Here is a 24,040-nt window from a genome sequence, read left to right as displayed (position 1 = left end):
GTCCCCAAGCAGAAAAGGATCTACTTCATGCCAGACTTACATCAGAGTGGTATCAGTGGGCCAAACTCCCTCACAAAATCAGTCCCACTGGAAGTTACTGACCTTTTTTGACCTTAACACCACCCCATGGCTCCTGAGAGGGAGCTTTCAAGCACATCCTTGAGGACTCCAGGTCCTTGAGGCCAGTTCAGAGGTCCCCTGGATTTGGGTGGTGGGTGCTGTGAAGAGCCTCTGGACCTTCATCCAGGGTTCAGGACAGCTGCTGGGACTGGGGTAGTTTTTAGGATCCCTCAGCTGCAGGGACATCCTACAAAGAGATGAGAGTACACCCAGGAAAGCCAGGAATGGATAAATTAGGGGTAAACCATTCTCTGAGAGGAGGGGAAGGTACTGCCAACTAATTTACCAGAGGATGAGCCCCAAGCCAGGGTTGGCTCCAAGGGTTTTGCAGGTCTATGTGATGATGGGGCTCAGCCTTCCCTGCTGCTCCTCATCTCCTTCTGAAATGCCTGAGTGGCTCGTGCTGCAAAGCTCAGAAGTCTTTTTTCCTCCTCCTTCTCCCCTGCATGATTGATCACCCAGGCTAATTCTGTCACCCCAAAACTGTCTCCAGGCAAAGTGTGCTGGGGGTTAGGTAATAAATCTGCCTTTGCTCCCATCCACAGCATCAATGATGGACCGAAAACCAACTTGCTGTGTAGTAATTAGGATGCAGGAGCTGGGCACAAACAGCTTAATTTCCACCTAACCCCCCATGCTTCCAGTGCCAAAGACCCCTGAAAGCCTGTAGAAAACACTTGATCCAAGGATTTTTGGGTGTCTGCATCTGAAAGGGGGGGCCTGGGGTTGATTTTGGGTGCTGGAGGCTGAGACAGCCCTGACCCACATCACTGACTTGGCTGCAGGGTCTGACTGGAGGAGTCTGCACCTGCCTGAGTGTAGGGAACATCCTTATTATCCACAGGGATTTATTTATTCATCAATAGAGGACATTTTGGGACTGTAAATATAACCCAACCTTAGTTTAGCTCCAGTGCAAACACCTACTTAGAGCAGAACACAGACATATGGAAATCAGGTGTATGGAGGCAGGATGGGGCTGGTTTCCTTTGTGGTGAGAAACCAGGAGCTGACACAGGAGTCTCTGGAGTTGCTTGCACTGACCTCACCGCTCTCAGGAGAAAGTTAGAACCAAGCATAGCTGAGACCATTCAGATGCCTTGTTTGGAAGAAATAATCCCTATATGACAAACCGCAATAATAAGAACAAACCAGACAAGGCACAAAGAACTGGAGTCTGCATCGCAGAGAATCATAGAATAGTTTGGATTTGAAGGGATGACCTTTTTAAAGGTGATCTTGTCCCCCTGCAATGAGCAGGGACATCATCAACCATCCCAGGTTGCTCCAAGCCCTGTCCAACCTGACCTTGAACATTTCCAGAGATGGGGCAGCCACAGCTTCTCTGAGCAACCTATGCCAGGACCTCACCACTCTCACAGTCAAGAATTTCTTCCTAATATCTTATCTAAATCTACCCTCTTTCCGTTTAAAGCCATCACCCCTTGTTCTGTCACAACAGGATAAGGCAAACCTAAAATACCCTTTCCCAAGGTGCTCTTTCAAATCCAGATCAAAGTATTCCTGAGCTGTGCCTCAAGGTATTCCTGAATTCGTCTGTTGTTTCCATCTACTCCTTTACCAACGCTGAATTCCACTGTCACAAAATAATCTGGTGTCCCATTGATTTCATATCAACTTTTGGCAGGAACCTCGCACCAAGGAGATCTACAGTTCTGTGATATGAATCCATTTTTAAGCACTTTACCAATTCAATTGGGTGGAAAACAGGGTAAGAGTCAGTCTCTGGGAAATACCAACACCTCCTCCAGGCCCTGGGCACAGGCTTTGGCTTCTGTCCCTTGAAATTGCTGCTGCCTCTGGAGCAAAGATTGGGACAACAGATCCTTTCATACCTCAGAGGAGAAGGGAGCAGGACCACAATGCAAAACACCCAGATTTTCCATGGTTTTGGGCCAGACAGGTGGAAAACAGGACTGTCAGCAGAGTAAAGAGGGAAACCCAAACACCTTGGATGCAGTGTTTCATGGCGCTCCAGCCAAATTTGAAATTCTTCCCCCTGAAGGTTTTGAAATTACTGTTCCTGAGGCTGAAGATGGATGGCTTCATTCCTTCCTTTCCCAAGTGTAATTTCTCTTATTCTGACCCTATTCTAATAGCTCCAAGTGTTTAATGTCTGGGATGTTTTCCAGGTAGTTTAAACACCAACTTCAAGGGCTGACTTGATGGTTTCCTGCTGTGGGATACCCTGCAGTTGGATGCAGGAATGGATGCAGGTGATTTCTGGATGGTTTTCTCCACAGAACAACAGGTTTCCATGGAACAACAGGAATTTGCCCCTCCTCAGAGTCTGGTTTACCCTTTCCACATGTAACACCTGCTTTGCTTTTTGAAAATTGCTCCAATATGCTGAATCTGGACCTTTGAAGAGCCTCTTGCAATGCTCTGCCCTGACCTTTCTGGATGAGTGGTTCCCATCTATTCCAGGGATTGATGTCATTGATGCTCAAAAACTATCTGGAAAAGTTTATTTAAAAAAAACCAATCACCAAATGTAGCCCTCAAGGGATGAAATATGTTCCCAGCCTGGTGAGTGGTAGCAGTGAATTTATTAACACAAACCACAGCAGCAATTTAAAATCATGGAATAATTCAGGTTGGAAAGGACTCATGGAGCTCATCTTATTTTATGTCCTAATCAGTGCAGGTCTAATGAAATCAGGTCACTTAGAGCCACATCCAGTTGTGTCTTAAACAGCTCCAAGGATGAAGGAGGCAAAGAAAGGCCTGGCCATGCTGTGTAAGGTTTGGGGAAGGATGAGAGTCTGTTTCCAAGGTCTGGCACAGTCTCCATGGTCTAACAGAGCTCCTCAGAGACAGGCAGGGGGAGTGATGGATGGTGCAGCTCTGCAGCCATGGTACTCCTAAATTTGGTAGGGAAATGGTCTTTGCCATGGTCTGCACAGGCCTGGAGGCTTGTGCTGAGAGAGCTGGGGGTGTTCACCTGGAGGAGAGAAGGATGTGGGGAGATCTTGGAGCCACTTCCAGTGCTTAAAGGGGCTCCAGGAGAGCTGAAGAGGGACTGGGGACAAGGGCCTGAGGGACAGGAAAAGAAAGAATGGCTTCCCACTGCCAAAGAGCAGGGTTAAATGGGATATTGGGAAGGAATTGTTGGTTGTGAGGGTGGTGAGGCCCTGGCACAGGTTGCCCAGAGAAGCTGTGGCTGCCCCATCCCTGGAAGTGTCCAAGGCCAGGTTGGACAGGGCTTGGAGCAACCTGGGAGAGTGGAAGATGTCCCTGCCCATGGCAGCAGGGGGGAACGAGGTGAGCTTTAAGGTCTCTTCCAGCCCAAACCATTCCATGATTCTATCCTTCTGTGACCTACTGTGATTCCATGATTCTGTGATTCTATGACCTACATGATGGTTCCTCCAGGAACCATCATGGCCGTGGCTGGAGCTGTAGCTGTTAAGAAAGCCTTGAAGCTTTGCTGAATTTGGAATTGAGTTAAAGGAATTCTGAGTCTGAACAGGGGCACTGGAAGGATAAAACCCAGCCTTGTGCTCACACCCATCCTGGTTTTGCAGTAGCCCCCCAAGGTGGTCCTGCACTGGTTGGAAACTTGACAGCAGAGCAGACCAGAGCCCTTCCAGTCTTTGGGATATCTCATGTTGGAGTCAGACCCCAAGATGCTCAGATCCTTCATGGAAAACATCCTCTAGTGTTTAGCCAGCCAGGAACCCTGGGGATTGACAACCTGTCCCAGAACTCTCTCCTAGCACGAGAGATTTCCAAGGGCTATGGCAGAGGAAGGGGTGTGAGTTGCATGTGTTGGATGGGAGCCACCAACCTCCAGCCAAAGGACACGTTCTGCTCCACCAATCTGTTCCCTGTTTTCCCTCGTTAATGGCACTTCCACGCTCGACAGTTGTGATTTGAATAATTTGGACTGATTAGTGTTTACATAGAAACATTGGGAGGAAATGAAACCACACCAGAGCCAACAGCCAGCTCAGAGCTCTGAAATGCTGGGGTTTGGGGGGTTTTCTAAAGAAAGGGGCTTACACGACCTGAAGACCTGTTTCACTTCTTGTCTGCAAGCTTAGTCACCTTGAAATAGGTGACAAATCTGGTCTAGGGGGGCAGGTCTCAAAGATAGTTGGTTTTTGAAGGTTTTGAGTAAAACTAGTTGCTGGCTGGAAGACAGGAGATGCCTCACTGTTGGCACTGAAGGAAGGGCAAGGGTGGCAGTGCCTCAGATTGTTCATATCCCCCAGAGCTGAGCCAGACCAGCTGGGTAGTGCCTCTGCCCTCTTGCTCAGCCCCTGCATCGCTCCAAACAAGGCCAAGACATGGTGTATCCACAGCCAGGAGAGCAAGGATGGGCAGGAAACAGGGGGATGGAGGAGAGAAGGCAGTGAAAAATTACACCTGAGAGATAAAAAGGACTTAAGAAGAAAAAAAAAGAATTATGGGATTATGTGGGAGTCTTGTGTAAAGGGTAAAAGCAGCCTTGGAGCTGTGGGACACAAATGTGAGCACTGCAAAGATTCACCCATTGCATGGAGCTTCTTTGCCTTTTTTCCTGATCAAAGATCATTTTTCAAAGGTTACTTAGGAGGCAGAAACCCTTTTAGTGAATCCCCTGCCTTCCTTCATCTCTGCAGGCAGAGAGGCCTTATAAGATCTTTTCCTGCCCCCTTCTTCAAAGGTGCTGGTGGAAATTGTGATCCTTGAAAATTTTATGTGCAAAGCCAGGAAGGTTCCTCCTCCTCAGTCTACTTTTGGCACTGGCAACCTCTGCTTTATTCTTGTCTCCCTGGGGCTCAGTATTTGCTTGAGCTGGTTCAGACAGTCCCAGGAGAGTCCTGGTACCTCAAACAGGGGGTTGTTCAGCCTGGAGAAGAGAAGGATCTGGGGAGACCCTTCCAGTACCTCAGAGGTACAAGGGACCTGGAGACGGACTTTGCACAAGGGATGGAGGGACAGGACAAGGGGGAATGGCTTCAAACTGTCAGAGGGCAGGGTTAGATGGGATATTGGGAAGGAATTGTTGTCTGTGAGGGTGGGGAGGCCCTGGCACAGGTTGCCCAGAGCAGCTGTGGCTGCCCCATCCCTGGAAGTGTCCAAGGCCATGTTGGACAGGGTTGGAGTAACCTGGGCTAGTGGAAGGTGTCCCTGCCCATGGCAGAGGGGTGGAATGGGGTAAGGTATAAGGTCCCTTCCCACACAAACCGTTCTATGATTTTATGAAATTCCTTGAAGGAAGAGTTGAAGGGGGAATATCTCAATGCAGGGGAGGATCTGGATAACATCAGTGGAGTTTTTCTGCTCTCCCAGTTCCCAGTGGAGCTCTGAGTGCAGCAACACTGGTGAGACACAGGATTCTCCAGCAGAGAAGAACAGGGATAGGACCACCATGAAGTTTCAGGGATCCTTTTGTGCTTTGGTTTCTGTAGTACTTTCCCCTCTCTTCCTAATCCACCCTGCAGCTTCCCCCACTGGCATTCACCTGAGGGCATTTCCCACCATCCTCCCTCTCCTGTAAGCCCCAGTCAACTGGGAAAACCAGGAGATTTAACAGAAACTGAAATAATCAAATCCCAAAGTCCTTCTCCAAAGCTGATCTTTCATCTGAGGAAGGGAGCAGCTCCCAAGCCCGCTCAATACCCGTCAGGACTGTGAGCCAAGTACTGATCCTATTCAGGGGCTATCTCTGATCTCCAGCAACAAGTTGAGGGTAAAACTCTCAGAGGACTAAAGAAACCTTCCTGTGTTTACTTATTTATTTGGCACTGTGCCCGTGGGCATGTTTGTTTGTGTGTACAGGGATTTCTGAAAGAGCACAGGTTTGGATTTCCTGGCTGGCTGTTTGTTTTTTCCCTGAAAAGACCAGACTTCAACCCTCTAATTTAGGTGGATCTGAGTGTTGGCAGTGCCCACACACCCCCCAGGTGCTTCCTCAGTGTTTCTGTGGCTGGTTGAGCAGACCATGGCTCTGCCTGCCTGTCCATGTCCTTTCTGAAGGAGGGAAGCGCCAACACTTCTGCCTTTTCTCTTCCTACCAGCAGATGATACTGCCAAGGAAATGCAAAATCACTCTTCCTGGCTGCAGGAATTAATAACCAGCTTATTGAGACAAACGACACCAGGCTCTGCCTGTTCACGGCTCAGCAAACTCCAATTCTCCTCTCCCAGGGCTCTCAACTCTGCATGTGGTGCAGACAGAGATGGAATGCTGCTCCCAGGGGAGAATTATCTCCCCCTGAGACTGCGGCTTCCTCTGTTTTCCAAGGTCTCTATCCCTTCAGGATTTCTGGGCACTGACTCTCACTGTCTCTGCCTTACCCCACCTCCTGCTCTGCTTCCCAGCTGGACTGTGGTCTCCCTCAGGATGTGTTTTCACAGCTCTTTGGGAGGAGAGGCATCAGTCTCAAGAGGAACTGTGAGGATCCAGGTGGCATAAGGAGGAGTGGACGTAGGGAATCTCTCCAGGGGTCAGAGCAAGGTTCCTTGCACCCGCCCTGCCCCCAGAGAGGCGTTTTAGGGAGAAGTTGTGAATGCAGCACCTCTTGAGTGCTCCCCCAGCATCCTCACCCCTGGATCAGGGGCACCAGGGAGGACATCCCTGCCTAGTCTTTAACATCCATTTATGGCCTTGCTGCTATTCCTCACTCTCTTCCCAGTATCCTTTTACTTTCTGACGCCCACCGTGCCAAGAGCTAATTTGTGTTATCAGTTTTACACTGATTTCCTCATGGTTTCATCCCTTGCTCCCCAGGATTTGTCATATCCACCTCCTCCAGGGCCACTTGATGCAGCCAGGGGTGCCTTGGGACAGAAGACAAATCCAGGCACTGGTTAGTTCGTGGAGGTGGATGTAGTTAGTCTCCAACATGTGTTAGAAACCTAAAGATATGGAATAATTTGTGTTGGAAGGGACTTTATACCTCATCCCATTCCACATCCCTGCCATGGACACCTTCCACTATCCCAGGTTGCTCCAAGCCCTGTCCAACCTGGCCTTGAACACTTCCAGGGATCCAGGGGCAGCCACAGCTTCTCTGGGCAACCTGTGCCAGGGCCTCACCACCCTCACAGCCAACAATTCTTTCCCACTATCCCATCTCTCCCTGCCCTCTGGCAGTGGGAAGCCATTCCACCTTGGCCTGTCCCTCCAGGCCCTTGTCCCAAGTCCCTCTCCAGCTCTCTTTAGGCACTGGAAGTGGCTCCAAGATCTCCCTGGAGCCTTCTCTTCTCCAGGCTGAACAACCCCAACCCTCTCACTCTCCTCTGGATAAATAAACTGATGGAAAAACACTTGAGAAACATTTGTGGGAATGTGACATATCTGAGGTTCACTGCTCTGTCCAATCTGGATGAGGAGGTTCCAAAGTCGTTTGGAGGGAAGGGGAGTGGATGAGAGTGGGATACACAATCAGTGTCATTCATAAGTATCACAGGAATAAAACAAACATTCCAGAAGCAGCTTGTGCATCAACAATCACAACTGATACCAGGAGAAGGGAAATCAGGACGAGTGGGGAAATTTTCCAAGGTGCAATTAATCAGATGCACCAAATAAATCACAGCTCTGCCTCCGAGGAAGCAGCAGAAGCAGAGAAGGAGAAAACCAGGCTGAGCCACTCTCCCTCCCCACACCCAACATGCAAATCCATCCTGAGCAATTTCTGGAGCAGCAGCAGGTCAGTACTTGATTTGGAGACCCGGGTTTCTGAGTACATCACGATGCAGATGTGCTTCCCAGCCCGGCACAGCTCCCACTGCAGCAAATGAGCTCAGAATACGAATGGAGAGGGGAAGGAGAACATTCTTCCCTTGACAGGGGAACAATGGGGAGATAAAAAACCCTTTCCACGCTGAATTAACCCACTTTTGTCTTGAGTTGCAACCCCCTTCCCTCCCCCCCTTCACTCCCCACAGCAAAATTGCCTTGCTGGGGTAAAAGGAGGCAGTAAAAGGAGGGGAGGGGATTCACCAGGGGTTATTTTTCCCTTGATTTGGAAGCTGCTTGCTTTGGAAATGTTTCTGCAGTTTCAAAAATCAGAGCAGTTCTGTTGCTCCTCATCTCATCCCCACAACTCAGACATCTTTTGGGAAGGATGGAGAGTGAGACGAACCTCATCCCAGGGATGAAACCACGATGGTGGAGGGGGGAATGGCTGTTCCTGGCTGTGGTGGCTGAGCACTGGCCCAAGCACATGTACCAGAGACAGCTTCCAGCCCAGATCTGAGCCTAAACCTTTGGGAACCCTTAACAACCTCCTGACTCCTGGACTACTGCATCTTCCTCAGGAGTTCTGGAAATTAAAGGAGAGGATAAGAGAAATTCAGTCATGTTGGTCTATCCACAGCAATTGAATGAAACCTCACTCAGGAAAATCTTACACTGATGTTAGAAGCTGAAAAAGGAGGGTCCAGGGTGAAGATGAACAGTCAAAATGAGAACCTGAAGAGAACAGATTGGTTTCATCCTTCCCCACTGAAATCCTGTGCTCATTTGGCCCTTCCTGTGATAAGGATTTGCCCAACTCATGGGCCAGCAAAGGCTCTTGGGATGGTGACACCCATCCTTCAGGACCTGGATTGAGAGCCATGGCTTTGTGCAGGGTGATCTTGCTGATCCAAACCAGCTACATCTCTGGTTTATGGGCTTTAGCACCTGAACACCACAACCTTGGAGTACAAAACAGCTGCTCACAGAAGTTACAGTGCTGAGAGCTTTTGTTGTGGTCTAAAAAAAAGCCAGGTTTGCAGATTTTAAGCCCAGTCTGCCTCCTTAGCAGCTCTGGATTTTTCAGTAGTGGAGTTGGATGAGTATCTCAAGAGTCATTTTGAAAAATTCAGGAAAAAAAAAAGGAATGTGGTGCCCAGAAGAGCTTTGGGCAGCTGGGTCTCCATCCCTCAGCACCCCTGCAGTGCAAAGATCACCTCCTGCCTGCTGCAGGTTTCAAGTTTTCATGTATACAGTGCTCCAAGAGGAGGGATCCCCTGGGATCCAGGCAGTGCAGGATAAGCACTAATCAGAGCAGAGGAGTATCTGGGAACGTGACTAAACAGTAGAGCAGGCCCAGCACAGTTATTCTTTATTTCTTCTTTAATTATGTCCTCTCTTGTAATGAGATCTGCACTGATACAGAAGACAGATGGGCCGGGTGAGCTGAGACTATTTTGTTCTCCCCCTCCTCATTATTTGTACAAAGAGGTGCTGCAGGGAAAGGCAAATATTTGACTGTTTGGGATGCAGGAAAAAGAGAAATTGAAACGTGAGCCAGCAAACAGCTCCTGACTCAGGCAGGGCTTTCTGTGGCACTGACACAATCCTCCATCAGAGGGGCTGGAGTGGGAGGTTCTGGCAGCCAGCTGGAAGGCAAGACTGAATGAAGGACATCTGCATCCTTTTCAAGTGTGTGCCCTTATCTCAGTCCCACAACTGAGGGTGTTTCAGAGGAAAAAAGCTGTTGGAAGGGAGAGGAGTTGGGAAACAACAATGCGAGGAGTGGGCTTGAAAAAGTGGTGTAAAGGAGGAAAGAGGGATTTGACAATGAAATATCTGAGGATCTGCCTTCTGACAGTGATGTTACTTTGGTACCAAATAGAGGCACGTCACCTGCTGCCCCCAAGGACAGCCAGTACAGCTCTTCTCCACCCTCCAACCTGCCTGTGCTGGGAAGGACCACAAGGACCCTGTCCCTGTGCACCTGCTGAGGCCACAGAAGCACCACATAGGTGTAGGGACAAGGTGGCTGGAGGTCACAGACATGCTTGGCCCATCTGACAGCCCACGCAGGACATGTCCCCAGGGCTGGTTGCAACCCCACTCTGGAGCATGGACATAAAATCATAGTATCTTAGAATAATTTAAGTTGGAAAAGACCTTTAAAATCATCTGCTTAAACCATTCCTCCAGCACTGCCAAGCCCATGAGCAAGCAATGTCCCCATGTGCCACATCTACAAATCTTGTAAATCCCTCTGGGGATGGTGATTCCACCATTGCCCTGGGCAGCTGTGCCAGGACTGGACAACCATTTCCATGAAGAAATTGTTCTTAATATCCAGTCTAAACCTCCCCTGGTGCATGTTCAGCTCCAAAGCATGGCTGCGCCCCTCTGTGATCTTCAGTTATACAATTTATTTATTTATGAGGAAAGGCTAGGAGAGTTGGGGGTGTTCAGCCTGGAGAAGAGAAGGATTTGAGGAGATCTTAGAGTCCCTTCCAGTGCCTAAAGGGGCTCCAAGAGAGCTGGAGAGGGATTTTGGACAAGGGCCTGGAGGGACAGGCCAAGGTGGAATGGCTTCCCAGTGCCAGAGGGCAGGTTTAGGTGGGATATTGGGAAGAAATTCTTGGCTGTGAGGATGGTGAGGCCCTGGCACAAGTTGCCCAGAGAAACTGTGGCTGCCCCTGGATCCCTGGAAGTGTTCAAGGCCAGGTTGGACAGAGCTTGGAGCAACTTGGGATAGTGGGAGGTGTCCCTGCACATGGCAGGGGTTTGGAATGCCATGAGCTTTATTTTCACTTCCAACCCACTCCATTCTGTGATTCCATGTTTAGAACATGTTACCTGTACCCACATACACACACACACACATGCCCAGCACGCTCCTGGGAGCTGATCCCCAGCCAGAGAACTCTGCACATGTCTGAGGCCAATTAATGGGTTTTGGCAGTCAGATTAATAAATTATATTCCCTCTATAACAGTGCATGGAGCCCTGAAACCCCCAGATTTTTTGACATGCCATTGCCTTCCTGAATTCCTGATTCCTTGTACTTCCCTGTGAGCATCCTCACATGGGCTGATAAAGGCAGTCATGCTCTCCGGGAAGCTGGATCACATTTGGCTTTCCAGGATGGCTTTCCTGATTCTCTCAAAACCAGGGTTTTAGAAAAACCAATCACTCAGAGGAAGGGAGGTTTATCACAGATGTTATCCCATCCTCCCTGGTCCAGGTAAATAATGGCATCCTGGACATGTCAGGGTAAGAAATGTGCTCCTGGACATATGTCCTGGGACTTGGAGATGGGTAAAATCCTAGCAGGGACATTTTCATGCAGGGAGGAGTGTTAATGTCTGCATTTCAGGGGAGCAGGAAGGCTTTTGGAGTCTGGAGGTGTCCCACAGCTCACACAGGCACCCAAAAATCCCGTCCCTGCCATCTACTCCTGTAAATTTCCCCTTCCCATCACCCACATCCCAAATGTGGCACAATCCAGAGCACGTGGGCAACCCTGCAGGAGAGCATGGATGGGTCCAAGCTGCAGCAGCTTGTCATGGAACAGGTGTCCCTGGCACAGGGACACCACTTCATTTCCCAAAATATCCTACACCAGCGAATTTTGGCCCTTGGAACTGGCACAGCCACTGGACAGATGGTGGCAGGACACAGTTCAGGTAGGAAGGCAGCTCCTCCGTGCTCAAAGCCCTCCCTTTTCCCCCTGCTTCCAGCCAAGGAAGGGCCTGATTAGCAAAAAATCCATGGCAACCCGGCCAGTAGCCTCGGAGGGAGCTCCTCCATCCCTCCCCTGCTCGAATGCTTTGTTTGCCGTGGCACATTCCTCACTTTTTGCCCTCCTGCTGGATTTCAGAGGGGGTAGCTTTGCTCTTCTCTTCCCCTCCCGGCAGTGCTGGCTGGGGACAGAAGATGCAGGTTTCCTCCTTACCTGGAAGGGACACCTTTACTCCTTTTCCTACTGCTGGGGAACCTTTGTGTAAGGAGCCAGGCAAGGGATATGCCATCAGGATTCAGGCTTGCTCAGGAGATGGGAAATACCCTGGACTACCACCCCCAAGGAGATGATTTCCACCTGCAAACAGCACAGTGGGAATAAAAAAAAAACAAACAGGCTGTGACTGCAAAAGTCTTCTCAACAACCCCCTGGCAATTACAAATCAGGGTGTTCCCCTTAGAAAAGACTCTGCAATAAGGAAAACATCCTACAATAAGAAAAAAGACCCTACAATAACATTTGGTATGATCTCCTTTGAGGTTAAGGGCACTCCTAAAGCAGTGAAACTGTATTTTCCCTCTGGGGCTCACAGTGGGGAGCAGAGTGAGCCCACACTTGGCTCCCTTCATGTGAGCATCCCTGCTAAATCCAGCCTGGAGTCTGTCTTGTAGAGGTCTGCAAATGCATCCTGCTGAGGACAAATCAATAGGAAGAAGGGAATTTTCCTTTCCAAGCAGAAACAGGCCAGAGGGAATCCCCAAAACCCCACTCTGATCCCTCTCACTGAGCCCACTCCAGACATGAAAACCATTGTAAGAGCAGCCTTCGAGTCCACCCATCTCCCAGGGAAAGCTTCTTCCAGGGAAAAAGCCTCTGCAATGTATGAAACCCTCCAGGTACCTGGACATGATGAATGGAATCTTTGCATCCCAGGGGGTGGGTGTTGGCAGAGTCTCCTGCCATTCCCCCTGCTCCCCTCGGCAATCACCCTGGGAGACTGGGGTGAGCCCCCGAGGAATCCTGCGCTGGCAACAGCTTCCCAAAGCCTGGCCAAGCATCCCAACATCCCTCTGGATGGTGCCAGTAAGTGATGGCAAGCAACCACGGCAGCAGGAGCATCAACCCCCCTGCATTGCCTCGCCTGGAGGCTCCGTGTTCGAGTGAAAACACGGAAAAAGGGGCGATTCTTGGCAGTGCGGGAACTTTTTGAGTGCTGCAGGAGGATTTCAGCTGCCTGGCACCATCCACTCGTTGTCTCAGCGTGCCAGCGGTCTTGCTAAAGCCTGCAATGCCGCCTCTGCTTAAAGATAAGCTGCGCCTGCATCCCGGGCTGGCTGGAGCCCAACCCCGGCACAAAGAGGGCTTTGTGCGAGCGGGATGAACAAGGGGATGGGGCAGAGGATATTGGAGGCCCGGAGACAAAACGGGTCCCCGGGGGGAAGCTCAAAGGGGACTTTTCTTGGCGGGGCCGGAGGGAGCTGAACATCGCAATTAACGAGCCGCAGGTGATCAAACCCCCGCGGCCGCCGAGCAGCGAAAGGGGAACAAAGAGGCGCAGGGGGGGAGCCGGGAAGCGGAGTAAACACTCCACAGGGATCCGATGGGAAAGAAAGGCGAGCTGAGCTCGGAGGGGTAGGAGGCTGAGCCACGCTGGCACCTCTCGGGTCTGCCAGGCTTGAACTCATCAAAAGCTGCTGCCAGGCTTGAGCTCATCAAAAGCTGTGTTTTCTCTGGGATGTGAGGCCGAGGGCCAAGGCTTGAGATGATGCTGACCCACCAGTGAGAGCAAGGGGAAGGGGAGGCAGTGTGGTATCAGGGGAAAAGCATGACCCTGTGCTCCTTACAGGGCTTAAATCCTTGGGCAGGCTGGGCTGGATGTTTGGCCGAGCTGAGGGAACACAGGCTGGTCTGGTGTGTGGGCAGGGGGCATCTGCAAATCCCACTTGCCACAAGCACTGGCTGAAGAATTGCAGCTGAACTTTGGGCAAGTGCAAGACCTTGGATTCAGGTCCACAGAATCATGGAATCACAGAATGGATAAGGTTGGAAGGGACCGCGGGAGGTCATCTGGTCCAACTTCCCTGCTCAAGCAGGGTCCTGTGGAGCATGTTATTAAGGGTTGTGTCCAGATAGCTTTTGAGTATCTCCAGGGAAGGATATATCCAGAACCATAGAGTATTAGAATGGTTTGGGTTAGAAGAGATTTTAAAAGTCTTATTACAATGCCTTGCCATGGTCACTTCCAGGGATGGGGCAGCCACAGCTTCTCTGGGCAACCTGTGCCGGGGTCTCACCACCCTCACAGCCAAGAATTCCTCCCTTGTATCTAGTCTAAACCTCTCCTCTTTTAGTTTAAAACTGTTCCCCTTGTCCTATCACTATCTACCCATGCAAAATGTTGTTGTCCCTCTTTTTTATAAGCACCCTTTAGGCACCGGAAGGGGCTTTAACATCTCCCGGGAGCCTTCTCTTCTACAGGCAGAACACCCCCATCTTTCCCAGACTGTCTCCAGAGCAGAGAGGCTCCAGCCCTCAGAGCATCCTCATCTTCTCCTCTGGACCTCTGCTCCAACAGGTCCATGTCCTTATGCTGAGGACTTCAGACCTGGATGCAGCACTCCACGTGGGATCTCACAAGGGCAGAGTCCATAAGGAATTCTTGGTCAGTGCCTGTCCACATCCATCAATGGGCTTGACCCGCTGCTCATAAAGATGGAGGAGCAGAGGACAATCGTGGTCAGGAGCGTCAGGTGGGTCTGAGATGACTGGACCTGCATCTGGAGAGAGGCTTGAGAACCCAAGCTGTGGACTGAGGACTCTGGATCTCAGAAGAGCTGAACTCAGCTTATTTTGAGGAACTAGGGGGTTGCTGTGAGGGGAGAAGTTGTCCAAGACAGCTGGCTGATTTATTTTTAAAGAAAACTTATTCAGAGCTTGGGAACAAACCCTGCCTTTGCACATGAAAATCAGGAATTTCAGCACAAAGCCTCCTTGGCTAATTAAGACAAGCAGCTCTTAGTGAGCTGAGCTGCTAAAAGGGAGCATAGAAGAAATGGAAATAAGGAGGGAAAATGAAAGAAGAGTGCAAATGCATGGCTGGGGTGCTTAGGGATGAAAGCTGAAGGGCTGAGGACCAGCTGGAGCAAAGATTGGCCAGGGATGCTGAGGGTAACAAAAAGGGTGTTTTACCAGCACACTTCAGGGAAAATGTGGGTTAATTGTTGGATGGGGGCAGAGCCTGACAGTGGACGATTATGGAAAAGGTTGAATGCCTTTCCTGCCTCAGTTTCTATAGGTCAGACTTGCTCCAAGCTTCTGCACAGAACAGCATTTGGGGAGAAGAACAGCCAGCAGTGGGGAAAGGAAAAGGTGAGGGACTATTTAGTGGAATTAAATGTTTTTACATCCCTGAGACTGGATGAGAGTCACCCTAGTGCTCTGATAGGCCTCTCTGATGTGTTGTGATGCTGCTGCCATTGAAAGAAACCTCATGGTGTCTGGGCTCTGCCCACCCATCAGGTGTCTCCAAGAATTATACAAGTCCTAAAAAAGGGAAAAAGGAGGTTGTGGAGGGCTATAGAGGTCACCCTCACCTCGGGCCCTAGAAAGATCATGGATCATGTCAGCTGGGAATTAATTTCTGGATATATGAAGAGCAAGAAGACAAGGAGCCAGGGACTCCAGACCTGTTTCTGTGGAGGCTGGTGTACAAGCTGCTCTGCAGAAACAGAGTGTGAGAGAAAGCACAGAAAGGAATCTGCTTTTCTTCTTCAGTGGCAATAACTTTAAATTTGGGCTAGGAAAAGGGATTGCATTTTGGGGTATGAAGAGACTCCTTGGTACTGAAATCCTGGTACTAAATCCTTTCCTTCTCTGCCAGAAGTGGGAAGAAATCACAAACAATGAGGCAAATTTCACCTCACACTGTGGAATGTGGCGAATCTCAAGGCTTGCCTGCACCAAGATCAGTCCCTGTCCTTGTTCATCCCAAAGCTGGGATAAGAAAATGGTGAAAACCCAAAGAAAGGCTTTTCCCAGGCAATATGGCTGGGAGTATAGACCCATATAGCCTTGCTTGAAGCTTTTCCCTTTGCCCAGAGCAGGGGCTCAGCTTGGCATCGTGGCTCATCCCACCCAGGGGGTGCAGCGAGAGAAATTTTGTTGGATGGTTTTCCAGGAACACCACAACATGCCCTCCTTCAGAGAGGTGCTGGAGACAGCTGCTCCTCCCCACAGAGCCCTGGAGCTTCCTCCACCATCCTCCTCTCCTACATGGCAAGGAACTGTCTGATAAATAATTCCCTTTTTTTTTTTTCTGATTACATGTTACTAGGAAGCATCCTGGCATCCCTGGGACTTTAACTCAGAGCAGACTGGCAGCTAATGAAGAAAATTAAAATTTTATAGTCACTTTTCTAAACAAGCTGGCCAACCTTCCCCATGGGGGTCTGAGGGGGGTCCTCTGTCTGTTGGAAGAGACCCATGAAATGTAGCATAACTTCTTCAGCACGTTGCTGGTGTTTGTGCTGTGGTTGTATTTGTGCCGAGGAGCAAACCAAAAGGCTGAGGGGCATTTCCAGGGCATGGATTTCAACTGTTCAAGGGTCTTACAGCCCCTGGTATGGTTTAGGCACAGGAAAATGACCCTCAGGAAAAGCTTGGGAGCGTTCACGGGTCAGGGATCATTCCTAAGATGCAGTTTGGCTGTGATTGGTGTTTTGTAATTAATAATATGGACTTGATTAGATTGGTCATTTGGCCTTAGGTCAAAGAATGGGTCCTGGTTGCTCTGGCAACAGCTCTGGCTGTTCCTCTCCAAAGGAGTGATCCTATCACTGGGTGAGAGTTTTGTGTGTCACGAGCCAAGAAAACTTTGTCTCTACAGCCTTGGCTTAAAAGTGCTCTGGGGAATTGTCCCTTCCCAGGATTTATGAGCCATTCATGGTTGCTGCTTTGTAAGAAAGGCTTATTGCACACTGGCCTGGCCGTGTTTCTTCAAGCAGTTGTTGCAACTCTGTGGGTGAACTGAACAGCACCAGGGTCCCTCCTGTGTCCAGGAGCCCCCCTGGTACAGCCCAGCTCATGTGGTTAATCCCTCATACTCCAACAGGAGCAGCAGCACCCAGATTGCTTATTTGGGGTGGCCCATGTCTTACACCAACTCCTGAGCCATAGCTCCTGGGTTTTTGAGTCAGTTCTAGTTGGACTGGACCAACATCATGCCAGGAACCACATGGACAGTGGATCAGGCAGAGCTCACCCTTGGCCAAAGCCACATTCCAAAGCCACCGGCGCCTTGGCTGCAGTTGTCAGCACAGGAAGGGGGACAGGGCACTCAAACAAGCTGCTGGTTCCACAGGGTGAGTTTAAGAGCATTAAGAACTTGATCCCTCTGATCTGGTTAGAAGCTTTGCAGCAGGATTTCAATCGTAATTCACCTGCAGGACAAGATTTTGTCTGAAATCCCAATCCCAGCAGCTTCCAGGGTGGTGAAGGACACGCTGAGCATGCCAAGGTGTTCACACCTGAGAGTCCAGAAGGTCCTCAGACTGAGCACCCACAACATCTCATTTTCCACCTTATAATCAGAGGATAATCATTCTAATTATCCTTTCAGGGGTGGTAGGAAGGAGCTGACCTTTGCAGATCTCCATGGAGCACTGTTAGCAGCATTCCTGCTTCCCACTGAGTTGCCTCCTTGGCTACCCAGGCTGAGAGCTAAAGAAGTTGGGGACAACTCCCTCTGCCTCCCTGAGCAATCCCTATCCCAAAGAAATCCCCTTGTATCACATGGCATTTTTGGAGCAGCTCCTTCCTAACCCCCATTGTTCCCTGGAAGGAGAGACAATGATCTAAGAATGCAAAACTCCTGAAACCCCTCCAGAAGGCTGCAATTTATGAGCAGCCTGTTCCAGCTGGCAGAGGGAACTTGTCAGTGAAACAAAAACATTGTGTAATAACCCCTTTCTCCCCCTTCTCCCCTTTCTCCTCCTCTGGGTGGGTGTGGGGGAGCTGAAACAGCCACCAGGGAAAAGGGAGTGTTGTGGAAGGAGCAGTGGTGAAGCACTGAGCGTCTTCATAGGATTATAGGATAGTTTGAGTTGGAAGGGATGTTAAAAACCATCTCATTCCAACCCCCTGCCGTGGGCAGGGACACCTTCCACTATCCCAGGTGGAAGCCTCGTCCAACTTGGCCTTGAACAATTCCAGGGATGGGGCAGCCACAGCTTCCCTGGGTTTGGGCATTGCAGAGCTCTCACAGTGCTGGTCCAGAGTATTTAAAAACACATGTAAGTGCCAAAGGCAACAGTGACCAGGATGATTTGTCTGCCCCAAGGATCAGACCACAAGGATTCTGTACTATCCACCTTTTGCAAGGATGGGTCAAGTCCAGGTCTTGGCTTCTCTAAATGATGGGTAAATGCAGGTCTTCCCTTGGTCCTTCTTCATAAAATAGATTGAAAGGATGAGAGATGAAAGCCTAAAATCAAGACTTTTCCCCGAACTTGATCAATGCTTACCTTGAATTCCACATCCAACCAATTGCAGCTGGGGGTTCAGCTTCACATGATCATCTGAGGCTCAGAGGTGTCTCCTGCCCAGAGAGGGGAGGGATCTCCTGCTGCTGATCAGCTTTCCAGGTCACACAGAGATAAGTGAGGATTTTAGGAGTGGTTTGCACATCTTTTGGAGCTGCTCTTCCTTTGGGCTCCTGCACAGCTCCTCTGGACACCATCCGGTTTATAAGTGATGCCAGAGGGGTGATTTCCCCTCGGGGATTTTGGGATGTCTCACTCCCTTGAGTGTTTCCCTCAGACACAGCACTTGGTTGTAAAACGTGCAGCGAGGGAAGCGAGCCTGGGTCTGGTTTCAGTGTGTATCCTGCCACCTCCTCCTTGCAAGCCTTTATTTTCCTCCCCCTCCTTCTGTCTTCCTTGATGTAAAATAAAACCCACTCAGCAGACAGCGTCAGTCTGTGAAATAAACCCACAAGGTGCTGCGAATACTCCAGCTGGAATTTTTTTTCCCCATATATATGTATATATATATAAAAAAAAGAGGTTAAACTGTGATAGTTGAAGTACTGTGCAGCACAGGCCATTTGAAAATTCAGTCTTTAAGTCCTTAAACTTGTCATTCCTTGGCTTTCCTGGTGTAAAGTGTGGCACTTCTGTGGTGGTGTCTGCACTGAATTTAATTAAGGTTCTATGGGAGACCTCAAATCACTCACTGATTATGTGATAGCACTTCCCAGTGCCAAAAGGAGTGAGAAATGAGACACTTTCCTGGGAACAATGACCCTTTTCATCATTTCTGCACAGAGGACCAAGGTCCTGCCCATTAGTAGGTCGGGGCAGACAGTGCCAGGGAGAGAGGCCAGTTGACCATGAGGTAAAATGTGTAAAATTGCTTTGTGTTCCCTCTTAATTGACCCAAAGAAAGTCAGAAATCAAGCTGGGCCAATTAATTTCCAACTAATTCCTCCATGCTGAAAAATACAGAGCTTTGGGCTGGCTAAATCTTCAGGGATTGGGTCTGGCTGGAAGAGTGGCTGATACTCACTGCAAAAGAGGAGGTGGAAAAGCTTCATTAAGGCTATTTCAGGGAAAATTTTTTGGCTGTTCATTGCAAAGCACTGTTTGAATGAAAATGAAGTGTTAATGTCTCAGTTCTAATTTAAGATTTTTAGAACTATTTTTACAAAATCACGGAATGGTTTGGGTTAGAAGGGACTTTAAAGATCATCCAGTCCCACTCCCTGCCATGGGAAGGGACACCTTCCACTAGCCCAAGTTGCTCCAAGCCCCATCCAGCATTGCTTTGAACACTTCCAGGGATGGGGCATCTCCAGCTTCTCTGGGCAACCTGTGCCAGGGCATCCTCACCCTCACAGGGAAGAATTTCCTCCTAAGTAAAGAATTTTAAGTGAAGTATTTAAGTTTTGAGTAAAAGCAAAACTTATCCAATTAAAATGCTGGACTGACTCCCCAGAAGTAGAATTTTATCTTCTACTTAGCCTGGAGAAATCCATGGTTTTCCAGTCTGGCCATCTAAAACAAGAATGCAGGTAATTATTCCCACGGACTGGTCTCAAACCTGCTCTTTGTTTTCAGCAAGGAATGGGTCTCCCTGCTGGGTGGCTGTGGACAACCCTTGAATCGATGTCCAGAAGATTCCTACTTCAAACTGATGGAGCAGCAACCAGTGGTGCTCCAGATGGAGGTACTACAGCTTTGATTTTTTGGTCCACATGTTGGTAACATTAAAGGGCATTTTCAGGATGTACCCCAGAATCATCAACCTTGATTTCCAGAAGCCTTTCTCTGTAGGCTTTATAGGTCATTTAGGAAAGGGAACGTGGCTCTGAGCCACTTGTACAAGGAGAGGAACCAGAACTTGAGGGGATGAATCATCTCATTGCAGACAGCTGAGACATGGAGGCTCCTTTCTGGAAATTCTGTGGTGGGAGCAGTGACCTGTACTCATGTTTCTTAAGGCTGGCCCTACATGTGGATGACTTTTTTTTTTTTAAACAAAGTTCAACAAAAATCAGACATATTTCTATTTATTTTTCCTCCCTAACCTGATATATTTTTTAAGTGACTGGAGCCACTTTTCACTCAGTGGATGAATAACATAAAACATAAAAGAGTGAGATTTTTTTGGCTTTTTTTCATGTACATTTTTGTTCAAATATGCCATAAGTGCTCCCACCTTTATTTCCTCCCATCCTCTCCATTTGCAAAGTGGAGCAAATGCTGATGGAGCTGTGTGTGGACACAAAAAACTGCTTGGAAACCTTCCACACCTGTAATCCTTGAACACACCGGGCTGGAGCTGAAGATACAGAACACAGTGAGAGACCAGAGGCAGAAATCCATACAGACAGAGTTTTATAATTAAAAAATTGTGCATTTCAACAAACAGCTGGCAGTTATAACCATCCCCCATCCCCCTCAATGCAGAAAATACATGTCTGGAACTCAGACATCTGATATTTCTAATGCCACGTGTAATGACCTCCTCAGACTGTGCTTGTGTTAACTCCTGCAATGGGCCACCAGACAAGAGCCCAAAGGCAGGTCCACCCTGTATCGACCCTAGAGAGAACCAATCCCCCTCTTCCAAGGCATTATTTTCACTAAAAACCCATCATTACTATATTTTGACTGAAAATGCCTCTGAAAATCAACATGTGGGACACGAATGGATTTATTTTTATTAAAAAAGTAAACAAAGAAGAATTTGGATGAGGTGGTTTGTTTTCTTTTTTTCCAAGATGTCCATGGGGAAATAAGGCTATTTCTTTACTAGTAAACTAAATGGCACTGTGGCTGGTTGTCTTGTCCAGAGGCCAAGAACCCAAATAAACCTTCGCTGCCTGGGCAGCATGAGGTTCAACACCCAGGCATGATGCTGATGGACTGACTGGTGTAGATAAAGCTCCAGTGCCTAAAATTCCTCCTTCCTTAGCAGAAAGAAAAGATACTCAATGAGCTTTGAAGCGAATGGAGAAGTATCACCTAGAGGTTGTGTATTATGGGGGATAAAGGACTGGATTCAGCTCCAGAGCCCCCAGCCCCACATGGATATGAACCCCTTCATGGTGCTAATTTATCCCTCCCACGGAGACTTGTGGAGGCACATGAATTATTTGTCTTCTCTGCATTGCCCTGAACTCCCTGTGGAACCCCAAGCCTTGAAGCCTCGTTGCATCTTCCCAGGCACGTCGGAGTCTCATCAGATTCTGGTTCACGCCACATTTTGGGACAAAGGCATGACCCCACCCCTCAGCCTCCTGAGGGAGGCGTCCTGTGGGCTCACATGCACACGTACAACAACTTACACACACACACAGCTTACAGACACAGCCAGGTACAGGCACATCAACACAGCTTCCAGCTCAGCTGGGATTACACCTCCCGCTCCTCCCCAGGCCTCGGGCTGCTGCTGGGTGGGCACAGTCAGGTTTGCTCAGCCAAGAGCTCCCTGCCCAGGGAGCAGAGCTGGGCTGGAGTGATGAACAGAATGGTTCAGGTTGGAAGGGACCATAAAGATCATCTGGTTCCAACCAGGGACACCATGAGATGGTTGAGAGATTGTACTGCTCTGACAGGAGCGGTGCCGGCTCCTAAAGGCACCCACACTTGGTCTAAACACGCTGTCTTGGGTGCCAGGTGTCCCAAGATTGCCACGGCAAGACCCCTTGAGTCCCTGCCCTTGCTGGGCAGCACCACAGGTCTCTTCCCTCTGTTCCACATACAGGCAGGTGTGCAGCTGTGTGCACTGAAAGGCAAGAAAATACAGCTTCCATCTCTCACCCTGCTAAGCAGGGAGGGAACCCCATGGGTTTGCTGCAGGCCCAAAGCTCGTAGCAGCAATATTTCTCCCCTCAATTTTATAGTCACATTTTGAGTTCATTACCCAAAAAAAAAAGTCCCTTTTCTCCTCTTGAAGTTCCTTTCTCTGATGGCTGTGTGTTGCTACAGAGGATCCAGGATTTGCTGGTGCTGCTGTTGGGGGAATTTCAGGCTGGGGTGATTTCTCTGATAGGAGATGTCTTGGGTGCATCCCTTTGCCTTGTTGCTTGTGGGGACAGTCACATGGTGTCTTGTGGACACTGCTGACAACAGGATCAGAAACCTGTCCTGCTCTGGGTATGACTTCCAGGGCACACAGGAGACTTCTGGACAGCTGGAGTCTATATAAATGTGTCCCTGATCAGTCCATAATCTATACCACAGCAAAATTGAGTCCAAAATACCCTGGACTCAATGGAGCAAGTCAACAGACACACTTTTCACCACTTCTTGGGGCTGCACACCGTTTAACCCACAGACCTTCTCCTGATGGGAGGGCTCCTCTCCACTGGAAATCAGCTTCCCACCTGAAATAGCCCCATGGACCCTGTGCTTGGGCCAGCAGAGGCTGAGGGTTGATGCCCAAGAAGACATCCATGGAGGACATTTGCTGAAGAGACAGATCCAGCCTGGGAGGAGGTACAGGGGAAGAGAAAAGGGATTTGGCTCTGTGGCTGATCTTCGACCCCTCCTTTGATTTTTGAGTAACACCAACCACACTGAGCTGTGTCTTAGTTACTGTGGGGGGAAGAGAAGGAGAAGGGACTTTGCCAAGGAGCAGGCTAAGTGCTCATGTTGGGCTCAGATGCTCTCCAGGCTTCCCCCATGCAGGTCCTGTCTCCTCAACGAGCGGCTCAGTGCCCAGGTCTGCTGCTCTACCCTGCCTCCAAGACCAGCTGTGGATTCCCTGTTTGCCCCTGTTCCTTCTGCTCCTCTTTGGCCTTTTTTTTTCCCAGAAAGAGCCCTGTCCCCTCTCTTTCTCCCTCATCTTCTCCCCCCCCCCACTTCAACACAGCGAGAACCGGCGGGAGTTGATGTTCATCTTGGTGACCCCGATGAGCTTGAGGGGCGTGGAGAGGCTGAAGGAGCTGACGAGGGGGAAGTCACAGAAGAGGTCGGCGAGTTCATCCCGCTCCTCCAGCTCGAAGGTGGCATCGTTGAGCATCCTCTGGTGCAGGTGACACGTCTGCTCGATCTTCAGCTTGTTGATGTCTCCACGGAGCCTCATGAGCTGCCTGGCCAGCTGCTGGTCCTGCAGGCGCATCTCTGCCTGGAACACAAGATGGAAGGTGGGGAGGGAAGAGGGGGTTGGAAAGGGAACAGCAAAACTGCTCATTGTGCTGCTCTCCCTGTCAGAGGCTGCATGGAATCACTGGAAATACGACTTGTCTAGATGCTGGAGCTGGGAGGGAGATGAGGATCTTCCAAGCCAGCAACGCATCCCAGTCCAACCCCCAAATTTTTGACAATCAAGGAAATGTCTGGCTGCTCAGGTTTTCAGGGGCACCAGGAATATAAGATATTAAGCTCTTACAGTGTCCAAAGGAGGGCAACAAAGATGGTGAAGGGCCTTGAGGGGAAGCTGTGTGAGGAGCAGCTCAGGGCACTTGATGTGTTCAGCTGGAGAAGAGGAGACTGAGGGGAGACCACACTGCAGTTACAACTTCCTTGGGAGGGAAGAGGAGGGGCAGGCACTGAGCTCTGCTCTGTGTGACCAGGGAATGGACTCCAGGGAATGGCCTGAAGCTGGGTCGGGGGGGGCTTAAGTTGGATATTAGGAAGAGGTCGTTCCCCCAAAAAGTGGTTGGGCACTGAACAGGCTCTCCAGGGCAGTGGTCATGGCACCAAGGCTGCCAGAGCTCAAGAAGTGTTTGAATGATACTCTGGGACATATGATGTGACTCTTGGGGATGGTCCCATGCAGGGCTAAGGACTGGACTGGATGATCCTTGTGGGTCCCTTCCAATCAGCACATTCTGTGATTCTGTGAAACTGGAATTAAAGCCATGCCAAGGCTGTTGGCTTGGTTATCCCTCAGCTCAGGCTTCAGAGCCTCCATCTCAACATCAAACAAAGCCCAAATTAATTTTGCTCATAAGGCAGCAGCCACAGTGAGAGGGAGCAATT

General features: G+C 49.6%; 1 protein-coding gene across 3 annotated transcripts in view; it reads right to left on the bottom strand.

Moving 5' to 3' along the window:
- The window catches only part of FAM167A (family with sequence similarity 167 member A), a 50,353-nt gene that overhangs the window by 7,937 nt on the left and 18,376 nt on the right, over nt 1–24,040 (bottom strand). Inside the window, exons 3-4 of one of the 3 annotated variants that reach the window (XR_003536583.1) lie at nt 21,635–23,183; nt 17,667–17,709 (exon numbers count right to left, since the gene is read on the bottom strand). Coding sequence is in view for 1 of the 3 variants with exons in the window: in XM_027697826.1 (XP_027553627.1) it covers nt 22,920–23,183 (264 nt within the window). In the remaining 2 variants the exon portion in view is untranslated. Of the gene's footprint in view, nt 1–17,666; nt 17,710–20,432; nt 23,184–24,040 lie in introns of those variants that run through there. The other 2 variants (XR_003536584.1, XM_027697826.1) reach the window with 2 other exon arrangements.

The sequence above is a fragment of the Neopelma chrysocephalum genome, unplaced genomic scaffold, assembly GCF_003984885.1.
Source record: "Neopelma chrysocephalum unplaced genomic scaffold, ASM398488v2 Primary Assembly neopelma1_123, whole genome shotgun sequence".
In the NCBI taxonomy this organism is placed as follows: Eukaryota; Metazoa; Chordata; class Aves; order Passeriformes; family Pipridae; genus Neopelma; species Neopelma chrysocephalum.
The sequence above is the reverse complement of the archived record's forward strand: the minus strand, read 5'-3'. Positions and strand labels throughout refer to the sequence as shown.